Here is a 20,870-nt window from a genome sequence, read left to right as displayed (position 1 = left end):
TAATAAAATACACACATACATTGAAGAAAAAGATGGGTATCTTGGAGTTGACAAATACTGTTCTGATGAACTTGCTTCCAAAATCTGTCTTGGTTTGTTGCAACCTGTCCCAGCTGCATCGAAAATATTCAGATATTATTACAATGCTTGGCACAAATTGTAAATGTCAGTCTATGTAAGAATTAAATAGTGGATGCAACATAGTAGGAATAAAAACACCATTACGAAAGTTTAATTTGACTATTAGCACCATCAGAATCAAGGAAAAAAGACAAGATTTGCCATGTCATTTTGGTAAATTGAGTTATGGTTTCATCTAAATGCCCTTGAACATTTTAAGGTTAGAGAACTCTGTCAAAAACCTTATTTTTCTTACATTCTATTGAAAAATTTCTGAACAAAGCCGGTGATACAGAGATTCAAATAGTGGACTTTTCATACAGAGAAATATAAAGTTTAAAGTGTTCAAACTCGGACCAATATTAATATCTAACATGCTTAACTATAAGACACAATGCTATACTGAAGTCCCGAAGAATTTTTTTTTTTTTTTTTTCAATATTCAAAAAAGGTTGTATTTACTTTAATTGTTTAACATTACTAAAGCTACTTACAGAAATCGTCTCCTGCAATCATACGTGTATTAAACCACTGATGGGATGGGGAAGTTGAGGTATATAAAATATGTATATGCCCTGAATGTGGTCGATATAAACCTCTCATCGACGAATTATATTTCAAAATGAAAGTTGATGTTCCTACAAAGCATAATGTAGTATATGAATAATAAAATATTAAAAAAAAAAACACAAAAACAATTGAAGTAAAAACATCGGGTAGGAGCAAAAGAAAAGTAATGAGCATCGATACGCAGAATTTATTTATTTGTATGGAAATTTTCTTCAATTATTTTTTTTTTCTTGTCTCTTATAGAAGTTGCCATGGTAAAATCAATACAAAAACACATGATACGGGTGCTCTAACAATGTCATGGAATGGAAAAGACCTTACTCTGACCAAATGCTCTAAAATTTATCAAATAAACGGAAATAAAGGTAAACACCACGATGACACAAATGCCACATCACTAATGTTACATCTCTTATATCACTCTTAGGTACGACGTGTACATGTTCCTATTAGTATTGGAAGTTAACGTTTAACCCAGAAACAAGAACTTGTAATCATGATAATTGTGATCTTCTCTTCAATCACTGCATATGAAATCTTAGTCTTAAAAGAAGTATTTATACATACAACGATATATTATAGATGTTTATAGTGCACCACCTACCCTTATTTTTAATGAAAATATTAACATAGTTTAGTTGACTAGACTAAGCCTACTATTGGACAAAAACCGTTTACTCAATTGGAGTCCAAATGTCTGTACGAGACAAGATAACGAATATACGGGCATCAGGAACGAAACAAGGTAAAAATACGAGCATGACGAATTGTGGTCTGACTTTTAGAAAACACAACTGGAGAGAGCAATCTGCCTAACACTAATTTGCATTTTCCCATACCGTATATAACGTACACTTTTAACAAGAAGGTCTTTGGTAAAAAAAAATAAGAGTACAGAAGTACAGTTCATGTACAACAATCGTGTAGAAACAATCATTACTACAACATTATGTATTCAGTAAATTTGTACTTCTAGAGGTGTCTTAAATCTTATATATGATACTCTTGTAATTTAACGTGTTCGGTAGTACAGGAAAACCCTAGACTAAAACGTTGATGGGGAATAACCAGGTCAGCGGAAACCATATGTGGTCTAGATTGCTAAACTCTGGATAGGCAATGCTGCCATAGATGTCAGAAGGGAACGAATTCCAGTCCTACCGACGGAATAACAAAGTTAATAGATTATTCGCCTTGCTATATAAAATTTAAAATGCTAAGATGGAGTTGTTATCGAAATGATTATATTTCAATACATAATATTTAACAACAATTGAGACCGACGGGCCAAAATAAAACAAAAAGTTCATTATTCAGGTATTTTCTGCGGGTTTGAATCATGTCTGTGTTTCTTTCTTTGTTCGTGATTTTGAGTTTTGAATTTCAGGTAAGCAATAGATTAGATCCCTCTGTTGCCTTATTAGTTTAGATGTTTTGATTTGCGATTGATAAAATGGGAAACAATCGAATATGTGCGAAAAGAACGTATCGAGGCAACTTCAAATTAAAACGACACAAACTATATTTCATGGATTTGTCTTGGACAACTCACCATCGGACACATTGACACTTTGACCAGGACTGCCGTGTGTCTCAATTTCCAGGAAAATACCCATATCACTGACTGTCGTCCAGACTAACCATTCACAGGTCATACTGCTTTGACTAAAAAAACAGAAAAAAAGGCATTCGCACATTGAATTCACTATTCTCCAGTGTTACCAGTAACTGTTTCAAGCCGGTCCAACTGGCAGATTTAAGACTAACCAGACATGCAGAACTAACTGCAAACTTTCACTATGAACAAAAAATATTGGGTGTAGATTAATTTTGATACATGAATAAGGGTGTAACCGAAAATCCATAGAACATGAAAAGTACAGGTGAACCCTTTCCCATTTCGCTTGTTAAGAGTGATCAATGTAACTGCAAGATTCTAGCGGAAATCAAAAGAATAATCCAACGATAAAGGCTAGACAGGGAAAACCGGGGCACACAAAGAAGAACACGAATAACCAAACTAACATGTACAAAGAAACAAAAGTAAATGAGCAACCCGAACTCAATGAAATTTCATAAACATATCACAACTCGTCATTTTTTTTGTTAAACTAAGAAACCAATGATTTTTTCTGCATCCTGTATTTGTAGGAAGTTTACATAGGATAAACATAGATATAAAGATTCTCTTTCAATAATGAGGGATTAAAATACATTTTTCAAATATTTCAAAATTGTTCATGAGAATCCAATCAACATAAAGTATGTGTTAGTGTAAACAATACGACATAAATGGCCAGCCCGTGGTAAAACAATGATAAAGCTTCCATGATTTATTTCTAAATTTACACGTTCTTAAATGTTAAAAGCTTTCAATCCAGCATCTTAATATGAGGGTGTGACATCGTCGAATTTATACGCCAATGGTGTATATTGATATAGTTAAAGATGTAGTTTGCTTTGTTATGAGTCTTAGGGCCACGTAGTAGCGTTACCAAAGCAGACCACTCAGCAGATGCTATATTGGTACTAGGCCGTGGACAATTTGTGATGCAGATACAGAACATTGGTTGCAACATTGTTCGGTTTAAATTTTAGTTTTGCTTGGTCTTGCTCACAATTAGTGCAAAACTATATTTGTCGAAATTGAAATGTTATTTTTTGTTATTTTAGTAATTCATATTTCATGTGAGCTTTTCATGCTGCTGATGTCTGAAGAGATAGTCCTCGGAAAATTCTCTACAAATTCTGTCGATCGTCCGTCTATGGCTTCATCGGGAATGTGAGAAACTTTCGACTAATCAGATGTTAAAGACAATATTGTTCATGTCACATAACCCGTGATGTGGTATCACATATACCTACCCGTCCAAGAAGACGATAATACGACCAAAACAAAGAAAGCTGTGTTAACTTATGAAGAATTGTAATAAGCATTTGAATTTTTTTCTCTCGTCTAAATAAATGTGAATTTATAGTACGAACCGACTTTGCATAACCTGAGTGAGAAACAACAGTTTTACTGCATTCCATGTGCCTCACTGTGGTAGATTAAATATTGATGAAACACACATATTTATACGGCCGGATATTTTTATCATGTACAGTAAAGACTCCCGTTTTCATCTTTTAACCATATTTTTTATGTTATTAATCATAAAGCGAAGAAAACAAACGCCTCTATCATAAAATTCAGCAAAATTAGATCAAATATTTCACCAGAAGTGGCAAGATTCCAAACGCCAGTAAATTTGGCGAACTAAAGGACAACCAAACCCCCCACCCCACCCCCCCCCCACCCCAAAAAAAAAGGACGCTACACACAAAAGGTGTACTTTATATTTTTTTATGTAGTGATGACATTATATTTATATATTCATGATCGGTTCTCCAAAGCCATCTGAGATCATTGAACGAATTGTAGAAAATTGCGCTCTTTATCAGCAAGATAATGACATTCGCTTCGCTTTGATTAGTAAATAGGTATTCATTTGTGTCCAAATATACACTTCTACTATCAATCACTAAAATATCAATCGGTATTACAAAATGTTTAATTCTGTTCGAAATATTTGATCCATTTATACTGTTTATTATATTCACTAATTTGTTCAAGTTTTCTTAAGTATCTTTACTGTTTTACCCATACTTACCTTGTGTGCTTGAACGATACAGGAATGAACCCTACACTAAGATTTAAAGCACTTCCAGAACATTGACAGTGTCCCTCAGTAAACAACAGCAACAGAAGTAGTAGTGCGCATAACTGTATGACCATTTTCTTTATTTTCAGTCCTGAAAGTTTGCTGAAAAAAAAAGTCACTCGAAAAAAACACAACGCCTAGGTAAACGACGAAAATGAATCCTCCCGGTGCATCCCATCCATGCTTCCAAAGTTTTGCCTTAAGATTCCAATGTCGTTTACCTTCATGTCCTAATACTCATTGTTTGTGATATTTTTTTTCTGCCTCATTTTTTTAATGCTAAAATAATTTGAAAAAATACGGCCCATTTTCTTATATTCCATTTTTTTCCAGACATAATAGAGGTACCACCCCTCACCCCTTTGAACCCGCCACTCATCTACAAAAATGTGATTTTCAGGTACCCTTATACCTCTTATTTACGAATCTTTTTTCTTTTGTTCAAAAATAAACTGAAGCATTTTTGGGTCATTTTTTACCACTTTTTATCCTTTCTAAAGGTCCCACGTACCTTGAACCATGCTCCATATATTGGAATTATAACTTTAAAGTTCTTATGGATGCCGTGGAGGACTATGCAAGAAGACATTGATTTTCTGTCAGAGTGGTTAAAGGCCGTGAGGTCTTTAATTTTGAAACGAATGAAAGTTTTAAGTATGTCAATGAGTGCAAAGGCTACATCAGTTTTCAAAGACCCCGATGTAGCAAAATCACTGTCTACTATACATGACAAATATGTTGTCGTACCAGCAGACAAAGCAAAAACAAAACATTGTTTTTTCTGCAAAACGTCATACGTCCAATGTTTATTATCAGAGGTAGACGTAGAAAATAATCGCTGTGATAAGACCTATACTGCTACCACAGCCGTCTCCAACGAAGAGATTGTATAAAACCATAAATCTGTGCTATCATCTTTTGGTCTCTTTACCAAGGATCGTCTGAATATAGCTGAAATATTGCTGCTCGGACGTTAAACCACAACAAACAAACAAACAAACAAACAAACAAACTTTACCAAAGACGATGATTGTGATTTACCGTCTATGTACTGGATTCCTAAACTCCACAAGAATCCATACAAACAACGTTTCATAGCTGGATCTGCAAAATGTACCACGAAACCTCTTTCAAAACTTTTAACTTCTATACTTACAACTGTCAAAAAAGGCCTACCACAACACTTGTTACTCCCGTAGTGGTAATAATTCAATCTGGATCCTGAAAAATTCGAAAGGTGTTTTGGAGACAAAGGGTTCAAGATTATTATCTGAATATGATAGCATTACAACCTATGATTTTTCAACACTGTATACTTCTATTCCCCATACTAAGTTAAAATTCCGACTTACAAACATTATACATCGTTGTTTTTCCAAAAGAGGTGGTACACCTAGATTCAAATATATAGTTCTTTGTAAGAAATAATTCCAAATCATCTTCAAAATATACAGAGGAAGATGTTTAAAAGATGCTGGAATTTTTAATCGGCAACATATTTGTCCAGTGTGGTGGACGTGTTTTTCAACATTGTGCACCTTTACTTGCTGACCTATTTCTTCACTCTTATGAAGCTGACTTTATAACTGATCTGATCCGAAAGAAAGAATATCGTTTGGCTAGATCCTTTAATTTCAGTTTCCGCTATATAGATGACGTATTATCTTTAAATAATCCTAATATTAAGGGGATTTGATACATCGCATCTACCCCAAAGAACTTGAGATAAAGGATACTACAGACACTTTAAGGTCAGCCTCATACCTTGACCTACACTTAGGAATCGATGGTAAAGGAAAACTATTGATCAAACTTTACGACAACTTGATGACTTTTCATTCATAATTGTCAACTTTCATCTGTGGCAACATCCCTTCACCACCTGTGTATGGAGTGTTCATATCACAACTCATACATTATGCCAGAGCTTCCCGGGACTACGCAGACTTTTTGTATCGCGCTAGAACTCCATTAAATAGGCTTCTGGAACAGGGTTATGTTGCAACAACATGGAAGTCATCACCACAGACGTTTAATCGTTATGGTGTATCCATCTGCACCATGAAAATTGATTTATTTATTATAGTATGGTTATCAACATGTCATTGGGTCATGGTTTTCCTTTCCTCGTTTGTCTACCCTGGACTTTTTATAAGCAACTCGGCGGGTGTTTCTAGAAAAGCAGAGGACGCTTACCCTGCACCTGGTCCATGCTCAGTTTTTAGTGGAGTCTAAGTTGTTCATTTTTTGCTTTTGTTATTTTGTATGTATGATTTTAATTACTTTATGTTCTTTGTTGTGCATATCCGTTTTCCATGTCCGGTCGTTGTCCCTGGATTACATTCTTTTGATTACCTCTATAAACTTGGTTTCCTTGATTACTCTCAACCCCCATTTGTAGGTTTTTTTTATTCTTCGAACTTTTCTTGTCTAGAAAACGAAGTCAACTGATATAAATAAATATCATATTGATCAGATATGTTGGGCAATCATTTTTTTAATTGTGAATGGCAAAATTGTTTTCAAGAGTTTTACAGTGTCGGTGTGCTGTGAATGAAAAATATGTTTGATACTGAGGGTAATATTTTTACCATTTGTTGGAATTTTTTCTTCAAATTAGATTGTCGTGGTTTATTTATGTAGAAAATTAAATTATCTATCGCATGATACCAAATTAAAGACGTTTCAGTCGAGCAATAATGTGAGTCAAATTTATGTGATTTTGAATGAAATAATCGAAAATCCTTTTTTTTTTGTTGCTAATTTGGATGAATTTTAACAACGGAAATCACAAGTTATCAAAAGAACCCCAGAAGAATTAATTGTGATAATACTAAACAGAAAATACCGAATAAGTCATTTTTGACTGAAGCATAAATACTCTAGGGGTTTTGACATGGAAAAATATGTCAATTTAAGCAATGTTTTGGTAGGGGAGGGGTACCTTTTTTTTCATTTAATCCAAAATACTGTAAGTGTTAGCGCTGGTTTCTTTTTAAAGTAAAGTCTGATGTTTACTAGTCTTGCCTTCTGTCAATATATATATATATTTTTCTTATTCTTCAAATTTATAAAGGTATTATAAGTATGTCAATTAAAAACGCCATGGTGTAACCTATTCTAAGATTTAATCAATGATTTAAATAATATTAACAGATAAAATTATCATTTCAGGGTTGAATCAACTAATTGTATAAGGGAATTTATCGGAAGATTGGGGTACTATGGTACATGTTGACAGGAGTGTGCATTTTTTTTTAAATGAAAGCAATATCTACATTTGTGTGAGCTTAAGCCTGGAATATAATACCAAAATCTCTTGACTCATTATTTTTATATATGACATCATTTGGTATAATGACACCCATCCATCAGATATAATTAGAAAAAGGGGTACTAAATATATGTCTACGAAGTCAGAAAGATACCCAAATCTATGCAAAATTTCTGAAGAATGGACCCATAAAAGAGCACACCGCGTATATACAAAAAGTGTATGTAGGGAGTACCCATTACCCAGCCGAAATATATTAGGGAGTGACTTTCAAAGTTTCATTTCTAATGAACCCACCTAACATTAAGCTATATGATACATAACAGACGAATAGTGCTTTTTCGGTGGGAACAAGTTCTCCTATGATGGGATTTTTTTTTTATTTCAGATCAAAGGTCAAATTTGCAGTAGGATAATACGGAAGACTTTCAAAATATTTTAATTTTTATTTCAACAACCGATCTTTAATAAAGCTTTGCTCTTTTTTATGAGCGAAAAAAAGTTTTCCGTTTGAAATTCAAATTATTCTTTACCATGAAATTGACCATTTTACGAGAGAAGGCAAAAATGTCAGTTTCCGAAATTCAAATGCCACAGCGTCTCGTATCTTTGACATCCTTTATCTTGTCAGTGGGGTATATGAGCACTATGTACAAAAAATGTTGATAACCATACTATAATAAATAAAATACTTAAAAACTTCTACCTTAATATGTCTTTGAAGTCAATGCAAATGAAATATTAATTTTTTAATAAAATCTAACCTTTTTGGCGTCACTTGCGATTTAAAACCAAGAAAAGAAAACCTTGGACTAAAATACATCATCAACTTTTTCTTCTTGAGTCTTTACAAAATGATGTTTCCAAGTTACGTGTAAATAATTCATGTAGTCAATTTGAAAAAAAATCTCCTGCACAAGATCCTTATAGTAGGATAGTCGGCTATCGATTTTTGAGAATTTAATGCACCGGAATTTATACAGCTAAATTATATACCGATGGAATGCCTATTTCAAGCTCTATCGAAACATCGATTTCGTACGCATCGATTGTGATATCGTCTCTAACAAAATGGCATGAAAGTTCAATCATGATTTTTAAGAAAAAAATGTTGTATCATTTTTGTATGACTTATTTCCCTTTATTGGTGTGAAAATTCCAAACTTTTTACAGCAGACCAGCTCAAATTCAATCTCATACTAGAATCAATAGCTATATAGCTATATTGAAGAAAAAACTAGTAAATAGTGTCGTTCGCAGCAGTTGGTAAAACTTTTAAATTTTAGCTGTCCGAAATAGAAGGCCTACCTTGACCTTTGAAGTACCGAAATGTAAAATTAGAAAGTTAATATTTAAAAAACACATTCTGAAATAATTTTTTAACATCTAACATTTGAGTAAAATTTCGAATTTTCTATTTTGATAGATACAGAGTAATCAAGGGAACCAATGTTATAGAGGTAATCAAAAGAATGTAATTCAGGGACTATAGCCAGACATGGAAAACAGACATACACAACAAAGAACATAAAGTAATTAAAAGCAAATGAGCAACTCGGACTCCACTAAAAACTGGGAGCATGGACCAGAAGCTTTGTAAGTGCGAATTTCTCTATTAGTTCAAATACGCCCCGTGCAGGTCCGGGTGTTAAAAAAATAGGCCTGCAGCAGCGCTAAGCTTGTCGTAAAAGGCGACTAAATAGTGCTCAGAAACCTAGCCGGGGGCTAGGCGCTCTGCCCACAGAGCAACTGGGATGTGTGCCCCAGGTGGTGGAATGGCGTACCCCTGGCATGTTACATGCTGGGGTTGTCAGGCTATAATACGGAAAACCTGACCGCAAACCATAGTGGTGCACCGTGTTGGGAAAGATGCCACGTTCCTCGCACGTTAAAGAACCCTGCTGTGATATTCGATAGGAGTAGGAACCTTTGCGCTCCGCCACAGGAGGCTAAATTGCCCTACCTTACCCATCCCCTTTTTCCAGTGGCAATCAAAATTTGTCAACCCTATTATCCTTGTGACCCATCCTTTTTTTTTCTTCATTTCATGTTCATTTTATCATCCATTTCATGTTCATTGTCTGAATATAGCTGAAATATTGCTGCTCGGACGTTAAACCCCAACAAACAAACAAACAAACATTAGTGCAAATACAAGTTCACATTTGGTCCATTTCCTCCTGCCTGTCTGCAAAGGTTAGTAAGAGAGAAAACGAAAAATACGGTCTACAAAAATACGCCAAAATTTTCTGCATGACAATATATTTAGAATTACTGCTTCATGTAATACTTAATGCTTATTTGAAAGACACTTAGATCATTACATAAGTTTTCATAAATGCAATTAACTTTGTTTTAAATACTACAAAAGAAAAGAATGAGTTCGATTTTTCTTAAGTTTGAGATATTATTTCATATGACATGGATCAATTTTTGAGAAAAATACAAAATTCCAATTTTCGAACTTCAAATGCTAACTAACTGTTTGTTTAAGTTTTAATTTATTTTATAAACAGTCTTTCTAATTTTCGTTTTTTTTATGCGAGAAACTAGATGTTATCCGTTTAAAGTATGATTGTTTTCAATCGGGATATTTTTTTCATGAAATTCACCCTTTTTAAATATCAAAGCTTTCAGATCGATTGTTAAAATGAAACCAAAATAGTTAATTAAACTATTATTAGTATCATTATTATATATTATTTTAATTTTTAAATTGGAAAATGTATTAAAATAAAAAGATATTTTGTAAAAGATAGCTACTGTGCATTGACTTACCTTGTAATTCAAGAAAAAAAATATATTAACAAGATCTTTTTCTTTTTTTTTTTGTCCTTTTTTCAATGAAATTGTATTTTAAAAATCAACTTACGTGTGGTTATATCCTGGCGTCAACAACTCATTAACTTTGTTAACTTATTGATGCAGTTATTATGAATGCTCTGAAGCATAAAATTACATAAAAGAGCAATAAGTTATAAAAATAAGAACGTTTAACATTAATCAATTAGGGTTGTTATTGTACAATCTATAAAATGTAAGCAAATAGTTGCTATTGCAAAACCAGTTCAACGACATTCTAAAAGATTCAGCAGGTACAAGACAGAGACATCTCACACACCCAATAGGACAATTTTCAATTCGGTAACGAGGCTCCAATGGTATCTGAAACTTCCTAATCGTGCATTTTCTTCTGTTAAGGTTTCCCTTTTAATTTTGTGGTAACAATGACTTAGAATTTGATTCAAGACCCGACTGTCGCTCTTTCTCTACGACGGCACACACATTCAAGTGTTGTGTCATAATTGTCAAGTTTTACAATGTACTTCACACCAGGGATATTGAGAATCTCTCACCGCTTAGAATGCAAAAAATCGTAAGAGTAATATTAGCCTAATTAAAGTCACAATACTTTGATTCACTATGAAGTCATAACTTACAACTAATTTTGCACTTACGATTTTTTGTTAACCACAGGTACCAAAGAGTAAGGCTTCAAGTTTTCTAAGGAAGCCTCGTTAGAGAACATTGAAATCTTACCATAGATGGTGTCTGAGACTTCCTAGTCTTGCATTCTCAATAATGTTGAAGACCAAATTTTCTCAATTCAAGTTATCTAAAAGGTTATCTTCGTAAATTTTGTTTTTATAACCATGTACTTTTCTCGTGACCTTGACCTTTATTTACACCACAAAATATGTATTTATTGGTTTTACAGGTATGTATACTAATATTGTTATCACTTACATGGAAATGAAATATTTGAAATCAATATTTTGGGGTAAAGAAAACATCCAAAAATTCATCTTTTCGTTTCTTTGCCATGGCAACAACATTCAAAGTATTTTTTCTCAAAATAGAAAAAAATACGCACTATTTCTCTTTTGTAATAAAGAGTAGAGTTTATATTTTGTAACATTTAAAGAAGTTATCTACCTACGGGTGCAATATATTGTAGTTGTTTATTGAAGTTAACTCCAAATAGCATTCTTACTATGAAAAATGACCCTTTTAGTCTCTTTTAACAGTATTTTAACAGTAGTATTAAAACTATTACAAATAACTGTAAATTATGTTAAAATTTAGGTCTTAATTAATGCAGAACAAAGTTATTAAGTAAATTTAATGATGGTAACCAAGGAAAAAAGAACAGTTGAAAATAACATTGAATGCTCTTCAGCAGTGCAGTGAAATTTCTTTGAAAGTTACATGTACCATGGCAAAGGAGTAACCAAAATGAAAGGTGTTATTGTTTTTCCACGTTTACATGCCATCATGATTTCATACGGTAAAAATAAGCAATATTGGACACTTGTGATTTCCATTTTTTTTCTAGTTTTTATCCTTACAGGGAATTACTCTTAATATCACACATCAAAATAGGAATATGAGTATCTCTTTTGTGAGGGAGTAATCAAGGGAACCAAGGTTATAGCGGTAATCAAAGAGTAGTCAAGGGAATCAAGGTTATAGCGGTAATCAAAGAGTAATCAAGGGAACCAAGGTTATAGCGGTAATCAAAGAGTAATCAAAGGAACCAAGGTTATAGCGGTAATCAAAGAGTAATCAAGGGAACCAAGGTTATAGCGGTAATCAAAAGAATGTAATCCAGGGACAAAGACCAGACATGGAAAACAGACACACACAACAAAGAACACGAAGCAACCAAAATCACACATACAAAATAACAAAAGTAAATGAGCAACTCGGACTCCACTAAAAACTGGGAGCATGGACCAGGTGCACCGGTAGGGTAAGCGTCCTCTGCTTTTCTAGAAACACCCGCCGAGTTGTTCATAAAAAGTCAAGTCCGGAGAAAAAGAAAACCTATTCCACAAACGGAAGAAATAATATATCAACTAGGCAGATCTTTTTCATCGTGTCTTTTGTCATCATATTCGAATCTATGTGTTTGGATGCAAATATGCAATGAACACGTTTTAAGTAGCACTCCAGCTAAGAATCATGCAAAATGTGATACATTATGAAAAGCCTACATATTTTTATTTTTGATATTTTGTTTAAAATGCTTTAGTAAACAAAAATTTACATTTGGTTTTTCATATAACCTGTGCTCATAGGAGATAAAAATTGTATAGAATGCACTGTAGAATTCAAAATTAAGGGAGATAACTCTGTGAATGACACTCAAATGCAATAGAATCTATTGGATTTTCAATGTTGATTATCTCCTAAGAGCAGGCAGACTTGAATGAATAATTACACATTTCATAATATAGATCCATAAAACAACTTGATTACAAAAATAAAAATATGTAGCTTTTTTGGGGTGTATACTTTTTTCCAGATTTTACACGATTCTTAGAAAAACAGCTAGTTAAGGTGAATGTCACTTAGTTGTATTCAATTTTGTTTTGTTTACATACATGTAGTAAATAAATCTTTTGATTGTATAAACTAAGTTTCTTGGCAATTTTGAACATATTTCAAATATCGTATTTTTATTTCATCAATGTTTCCATGTAGGCGATTCATTTCAGTAAAATCTTCATGCATGAAAATAGAAAAAAAAGTGTTGTTGAACCTATTTCAAATATCATATTTATTCTTTCATAAATGTTTCCGTGTACATTATTCATATCAGTGAAAATTTCTACACAAAAATAAAAAAAATAAAGGCCGGAAGCATGCATATCATAATAGATGTAAACATAATTTTAAATTTTTTTTTTTACTCATTGGAATAGTTATACAGATTAGTGAATCGTATGTCTGGTTTGTTCAATTAATCATAAATTTTCAGTGTTTTATACATTGAAATGCGTCATTTACAGTGTATTTAAAATTAAAATATTCTTTTATGTACTTTTACCCATATACTATATTAACACAGAAAGAAATAGTTAATGCGTAGATAAATTAAACATAAAACTCGGATAACTAAATGTTTGACTGCAAATGTTTCGACACGTATTCACTTTAAGATTTTTATTAAAAAATCAATAACAGAATGTAATAGTATCCTTACTCATTATCGGCTTAAAATATGACAAGTATTATTTTCATTTAAACAAAGCCTATTTGCAGTGTGGCATTAAACAACTTTAGAAAAAGAAAATGTGACACATGTATAAAAAGGGCTTTAAAGATTCAATTGTATACATTAATCCAATGACAAAATGAAGATACTGGTGTACAATGTACCAAGCAAGCCGTGTGTTTGATTTATCAACATCCAATACTTCAGAAAGAGCACTTTAATATCCGATGCAACGATGCAGCATTTCATGAAATCAGATCTGTTCTTATAAAATATTATATCAATATATACCAAAAGGATATAACCGTTTGATTACAACTTTGAATCAATAAAATAAAATATTTGAATGCATGCTTGATAGCGGAAATGAGAATGTAACCTGAACTGTACCCGGTTTTCCAATTCATATACTTTTTAACTGGATCTCCTCGTAACACAGTGAAATGTACATGTAAAAGTCGTCAGTAATAATTCGCCCTGAACATGACTTTTTAAAAAAATGAATTTAGAACAGTGACACAGAATTTTGATTTTGACAACTAAAAGAATAAACTCAAAAGCTAAAGAATATTTTTTGTTGTTGTTGTTGTTTTTTATTTATTTAATTTTATTGCATGAAAGCGGAGTTCGTGATGACTATCAAGGCATAACTATGTGGGAAATGTTTTTTTATTAAGAACGTGGGAAATCCGAGAAAAAAGGTTGTTTTCTTATGTACGAGAGAGTAATCAAGGGAACCAAGGTTATAACGGTAATTAAATGTATGCAATCCAAGGACAAAGACCAGACATGGAAAACAGACACAACAAAGAACATAAAGTAACTAAAATCATACATACAAAGTAACAAAAGCAAATGAGCAAGTTGGACTCCACTAAAAACTGGGAGCATGGACCAGGTGCACCGGTAGGGTAAGCGTCTTCTGCTGTTCTAGAAACACCCCCCCCCCCCGAGTTGCTCATAAAAAGTCAAGTCCGGGGTAGACAAACGAGGAAAGGAAAACTATGACCCGTTGAATAAATCAGTTTTCATGGCGCAGATGGATACACCGTAACGATCCACGAGTTCATGATGACGACCATGAAACTTCTGTAGTGATGACTTTAATCTTGTAGCAACATAACCCTATTCCAGAAGCCTATTTATTAGAGTTCTAGCGCGATACAAAAAGTCTGCGTAGTTTCGGCAAGCTCTGGCATAACGTATGAGTTGTGATATGAACACTCCATACGCAGGTGCTGAAGGGATGTTGCCACAGATGAAAGGGAAGTTGACAATTTTGAATGAAAGAAAAGTCATCACGTTTGTCGTAAAGTTTGGTCAATAGTTTTCCTATACCATCGATTTCTAAGTGTAGGTCAAGATATGAGGCTGACCTTACAGTGTATGTAGTCTCCTTTATCTCAAGTTCTTTGGGGTAGATGCAATGTATCAAATCCCCGAAATTAGGATTGTTTAAAGATAATACGTCATCTATATAGCGGAAACTGAGATTAAAGGATCTAGCCAAACGGTATTCTTTCTTGTGGATCAAATCAGCTATAAAGTCAGCCTCATAAGAGTAAATAAATAGGTCAGCAAGTAAAGGAGCACAATTTGTTCCCATTGGAATGCCGACCGTTTGTTAAAAAACATGTCCACCACACTGGACAAATATGTTGTCGATTAAAAATTCCAGCATCTTACTCTGTATATTTGGAAGATGATTTGGAATTATTTCTTACCAAGTATGAGGAATCTCTACCAACAATTATATATTTGTATCTAGGTGTACCGTTTTTTTAGAAAAACAAGGATGTATAACGTTTTTAAGCCGGAATTTTAACTGAGTATGGGGAATAGAAGTATACAGTGTTGAAAAATAATAGGTTTTATATTCAGATAATAGTCTTGAACTAATTGTCTCCAAAAGATCTTACGAATTTTATAGGATCCACATTGAATTTATACCACTTCGGGAGTAACAAGTGTTGTGGTAGGACTGCAGACCGTCTTTGACAGTTGTGAGTATTGAAGTTAAAAGTTTTGAAAGAGGGTTGGTGGTACAGTACGTATTTATTGATGTATATATATTGAAGATACTCCTGTTATTCGGGAATATTCAAAGGGAATATGAGTCAATATGCTCAGTAAATATTATATTTTAATCATATATCATATCAGCTAAGAAGGTGATAGATCAGTTTCTTCCTTCGGGTAAAAGTTGTCATCCCGAGGCGCAGCACAGTGTGACAATGTATTTTCAAGGGGTAACTAACTCTCTATCACCGTCTAAGTTACATGTCATTTATTTTATTATACTTGATGTTCCATAGTCATTCTTTTTTTAAATTAAACCCCAGTAGACTAACAATTAATTTTGTTGTTTGTCTTTCGTCTTCATTTTCTTCATTAATATTGGTTTTTTTTCTTCAAGTTTGCATTTATTTGAAACTGTATACGTACAGTGTGGATAACACCCTTTTTGCAGCTTTCTTCAATGTACCTGTAACGGTCGAAATCGAAATTTTCCCATTCCGGAATCGGACGACCTGAATCGGAATAACGTTGAATCTCGCGTTATTCCGATTCAGGACGCGTCCCATTCCGGAATAGGCCATATTCCCATTTCGGCCGTAACATACCAACGATGGTCGTTTTTCTGCTCACAAACATAAATGTCAATAAGATCTGTTATACTGTATACAGTTATTTGATCCGACTGTTATTGTAGGTCTTTACACGGCAGAATTTATAACAAAAAAAAAAAAAATTCAACAACAATATCAATGACATAATTCGCAGTTGAACACCTTCTTTTCCAGTTCCGACCTCAATCTTACACTTTAATTTGACAATACAATTGGAAATGTTTGGTTACAGATTCCTAGTAAATTTGACATCATAAATTCAAAAGTATGTACGGCTGCTGAATTTCATTTCTTGACTTCAAACGCAAAACTGACTAAGATCGGGACCAGTTAAGATCTTCACGAGAGGATATTATACAAACAAAACTATCACCCTCTGAAATATGTGATAGGGTGGAACATTACCCTCGTAATGACTCAATCAAATTTCAGCAAACTGGCGAACTGTAATAAATTAAAATGTTATAATACTGCATAACAAGTTATTTCATCTGGGGGCTAATTTTGGTGTTTTTTATCGGTCTGCCCGAAAATTCAAAAATAAATCCTACAAATTTTTTACTCTAAGCTTAAGTGCACTTAGCATCCGAAAAAATGAGAATCGCCAAAAAAATTTCGTATTCCTTTTTTGCCCAAACTCGGCATTTTTTTTACTCCCACCAAAATAACCCGCTATACAATGGTCTCAAGGTAACTTTTAATTTTCGGTGAATTTTATTTAATTTGACCTGGTCTGCTTTTTGTACGAAGCAACGAAGCGCTTCTGTCGAGAGCTACCTCGGGTAAAACCACAGCAACAGCAATTTGTGCATAATCAATTGTGTCATTTCACGAACGCTGAAGTCTATAGTCTGTATGCTACCACTGCTACTACATTTGTATAAACAGTAGAAATAAATCAACACCATTACCATGTATTAAGAATATTTTGAATAAACTTGTTTATTAATATCTATATTGTAAATGACAAGAAATATGCTAATCAAACCTAAACTAGTGACAACCCCAAGCAAACCAAAATATGTATACTGAGTCTTTTAACAGGTAGATGTTGTTGCCCAACTGTAAAAAGCAGCTATGAAAAAATTTTGTGACTAACAGACTGACAAACGGACGGACTACAAGGGACAAACAACTTAGCCCATTCTCTGTTTTTTTTTTTTTTTTTTTTTTTTTTTGGGGGGGTGGGGGGGGGACGTATAAAATTCTTTTAAGAGCTTATTTTTACGTGACTTCTACAGAAATAAATCTAAAATTGCAGAGGTTATATAACTCTGAACATAACACTTGTCGGTGAGCAAATACAGTGTCCACCTTCAATAACACTGGTTTTACGGTTTCAACACCGCGGAGTCATGGGTTTTTGTTAATTTACAATCATTTCCTGAGGAAAGACGCACCTGGGTAGTATAAATAAATTACTCTAAAATTAATAAAAAAGTTTATTTTATCTTTACAACACTAATATATTTTGTTGCTAAAATGATTAACTTTAAAGTTTCAGAGTTTTCCTGTCTCCACGGGTACAAACACTCATATTTCTTAATCGTTCGTAAAGCGTTTGTTAACAGTTAAAGCAAAATTTGTCTCAATTTTGCTCTTTCTTTTCAAGACGGTCGGCCTGAAACCTCAAATGGGTACCATATATTTCTGTAAATGCCATTCTCAGATTTCCCATGTACAAAATGTATGCTGTCATGCTACTCCAGCAACGCTAGAGGTTGTCTGGCAAGCTATTTTCTGACTTGGTGCCATCCTAACCTCTAGCATCTGACATGTTGCAAGCCACCGCAAATGTAAATTAGCTATACATGTGTTTTAAGAGACTTTTTGTCTTTAATTTACAAAAAAGAAGTTTAACCTACCGGAAATCGAACGATAAAAATCCCAATTTTTTGTTAAATACCTAGAAAACATTTGTAATGGAGACAGTTGTCAAAATGACCAGCAATTTTGAATTAGGTCACTAATTTTACGGAATATATTTTTGACAAAACGAACTCAAAGATGGTAAAGGCAGTTCGTTGGTTAATTTGATATGTTTGCTTCGCAAATTTTAAAATTCGTAATTTTATTAACCGGAATTACGCACTCAAAAAGCTAAAACCAAATATGAAGTTCATGTTAACTGCATTTACAAAGGATTTCCCGGATTGCTGGATTTTCTCATCAGGTAGGTCATTGTTTTTCTTCAGTTAAGTCACCTTCTCCCGTGTAATGGTAAAGAAACTGTATAAAACGTTTTAAATGGATAATAGTTTACTATAATTCTGCCAATTTCAAGGAACGGCGGAACGAGCGTTAAGCAATATGGCGCTCGGAAGTAAGAGGTTGGGGTATGGAGGAACGGAATCCCAACCTTTTACGTTGTAGGAGTACACAAAATTTAGCAATGCAAGTTATGAAACTGAAATAAGCACACCTATAGACAAACTTTAACAAGTGAAGCACACCAAATCACGTACACAAATCGAAACTTCAATCAAAAACCTTTATTCCAGCTAGCTTGTATGTTTTTTTTCAGGTGTCATACACAATAAAAATATCAATCAGAGGAACCAATAGAAAATATGTATGACATAATTTTCAAACTTCTGTTTCAAACTGAACTATTTCGAGCCTCCTTCAAAGAGCCCACCGAATCAAATTTAATGCCCTGTATCCATAGAAACTAAAAGGTAAATGGCTACAATTAAACCTGATGATAGATTTCTACTAGATGTTATCAGTGATATTGTTGAAAGCTCCATTCATAAACACATTAATTATAAATAAGTGTAAATAAAACTGGTTATTGTTCAAAAACAAAACCTTCAAGTATTGAAGAACTGGAAAAATGTCAATTTTATGTTGAAAAACTGATTTATTTTCTATCAGGAGGCAATTTAGCAGAATATCAATTATTGCTTTGGCTTGGAATTGTATGGATAAAAAGACAAGATCATTTCTTGAATTCGACAAATACGAGGAGCACATACGCTTTAAAAAATTAAGACCGCACAAGTCCATAGTTTAATTTCAGTAACTGGTATACCCCTTCTTTCTTCTAAGACCATGATATCTCCTAAAGAACTAAGTGTTTTATACTTATATTTTGTGTTATATCACATAACTCTTTATATAGACTGACCGACCCTACACAGTTACCATAGAGCAATTATAGTAGGTTTAATTACTATATATGAATATCCTGCAAAATTGGGCCTGGGGGTATCAACAATCTTATAGCACATGCAATGATGATGTTCAAGGGATCAATTGGGTTACCACTTGATTAAATGACAATCACTTTCTAAATACCCCCCAAAAATGACAGCATGTTTAATAAGTCTTCAGCTCATAGGTTTTATCTATTAAAACACCAAAGAAATAACAAGGATTTCATAAAAAAAAACTTCCTAAATATTTTTCTAAGGTTTGTTTAATGCGTATAGTCTATAATTGACGGTGTACGGCATGAGATGCAATAATTGAAATATCTCTGTACACTATCTACAACTTTACTTATATATCATAAAAATACATATGGACAGTTCGACAGGTAGGGACAGACTCTGATTAAACTAGAGAAAAACCAATTCTATATTTTGACAGAGGATCATAAAAGTAACTATATATTTACATCTGGTAAAAATGCATCTGTACACTTCGAAAGCTAGGGGACAGACTCCCTGATTATAATAGAACAAAAACCAATTCTATATTTTGACAGAGGATCATGTAAGTAATTATATATTTACATCTGGTAAATATACATCTGTTCAGTTCGATAGCTAGGGACTCATACCATTAGCTTTGACAAAACGTATTTTTAATAAATGTTAAAATGTTAGGCACAAGATTCAGGAAATCAGTAAATTAAAAATTGAATTTGTTTTTTTTATTAGATTTTATATCTGGTCAATCTTTGATCTAATAGAACAAGGAATCCAATCTAGGCAGTTAAAGGGTCATACATGTATCATACAGATATGCACATGAAAGTCTCAATCTTATATAACCAATGAGTTCGTGAAATTGGAAAAGTATTTCATTTAGTTAAAAGCTCTAAGTTCTATAATAAATTGTCCTTACCTGTTCAGCAATAATATACCTTCATCTCATGCATATGGTGTTTATATTTCATAACTGAATTGCTACGCAAGAGCTACTTTGATTTCTTTGAATGCCATAAATATCTGCGTAACAGACTCCGGATCCTGAATCAGGGGTGTAAGATCATCTACACCAAATTTTATGGTATATGGGGAACTTGGGAGATTCCCACTGGAAGTACATATTAAATTAAAAATGGTGTGTTTTTGGCATAGAGTAGCTTCTAATAAGAATAAATTGTCAGGAAAATTATACAAATTACTACTCTACTTAAGTGAGCATGATAATTTTAATTTTAAGTGGTTTAGTTATATAAAGTCTATATTTGATGATTGTGGTTGTAGTGAAATATAGAATATTCAAGAAAATGTCAATTTCAACTTTTTAAAGATTAATATTAAACAGCGTATCCAAGACCAGTTCATCCAAAGATGGTTCACTGATATGAACAATTCATCTAGAGGGGAATATTACTC

General features: G+C 33.2%; 1 protein-coding gene across 4 annotated transcripts in view; it reads right to left on the bottom strand.

Annotated features, from left to right (window-relative positions):
• LOC148603211 (uncharacterized) overlaps positions 1-20,557 on the bottom strand; it is a 42,635-nt gene extending 22,078 nt beyond the window's left edge. The window contains exons 1-5 of one of the 4 annotated variants that reach the window (XM_088553009.1): positions 20,374-20,557; positions 4,344-4,496; positions 2,243-2,355; positions 615-758; positions 20-113 (exon numbers count right to left, since the gene is read on the bottom strand). In XM_088553009.1, the coding sequence (XP_088409135.1) occupies positions 20-113; positions 615-758; positions 2,243-2,355; positions 4,344-4,468 (476 nt within the window). In that variant the 5' untranslated portion in view covers positions 4,469-4,496; positions 20,374-20,557. Of the gene's footprint in view, positions 1-19; positions 114-614; positions 759-2,242; positions 2,356-4,343; positions 4,497-5,550; positions 5,636-10,446; positions 10,497-10,540; positions 10,643-20,373 lie in introns of those variants that run through there. The other 3 variants (XM_088553008.1, XM_088553011.1, XM_088553010.1) reach the window with 3 other exon arrangements.
• Between the last annotated feature and the right edge of the window lie 313 nt (positions 20,558-20,870).

This window comes from Perna viridis, chromosome 11, assembly GCF_037379345.1.
Source record: "Perna viridis isolate PV_CMFRI_1.1 ecotype Kerala chromosome 11, ASM3737934v1, whole genome shotgun sequence".
Lineage (NCBI taxonomy): Eukaryota > Metazoa > Mollusca > Bivalvia > Mytilida > Mytilidae > Perna > Perna viridis.
Note: the sequence above shows the minus strand (reverse complement) of the source record. Positions and strands in the feature narration are given on the sequence as shown.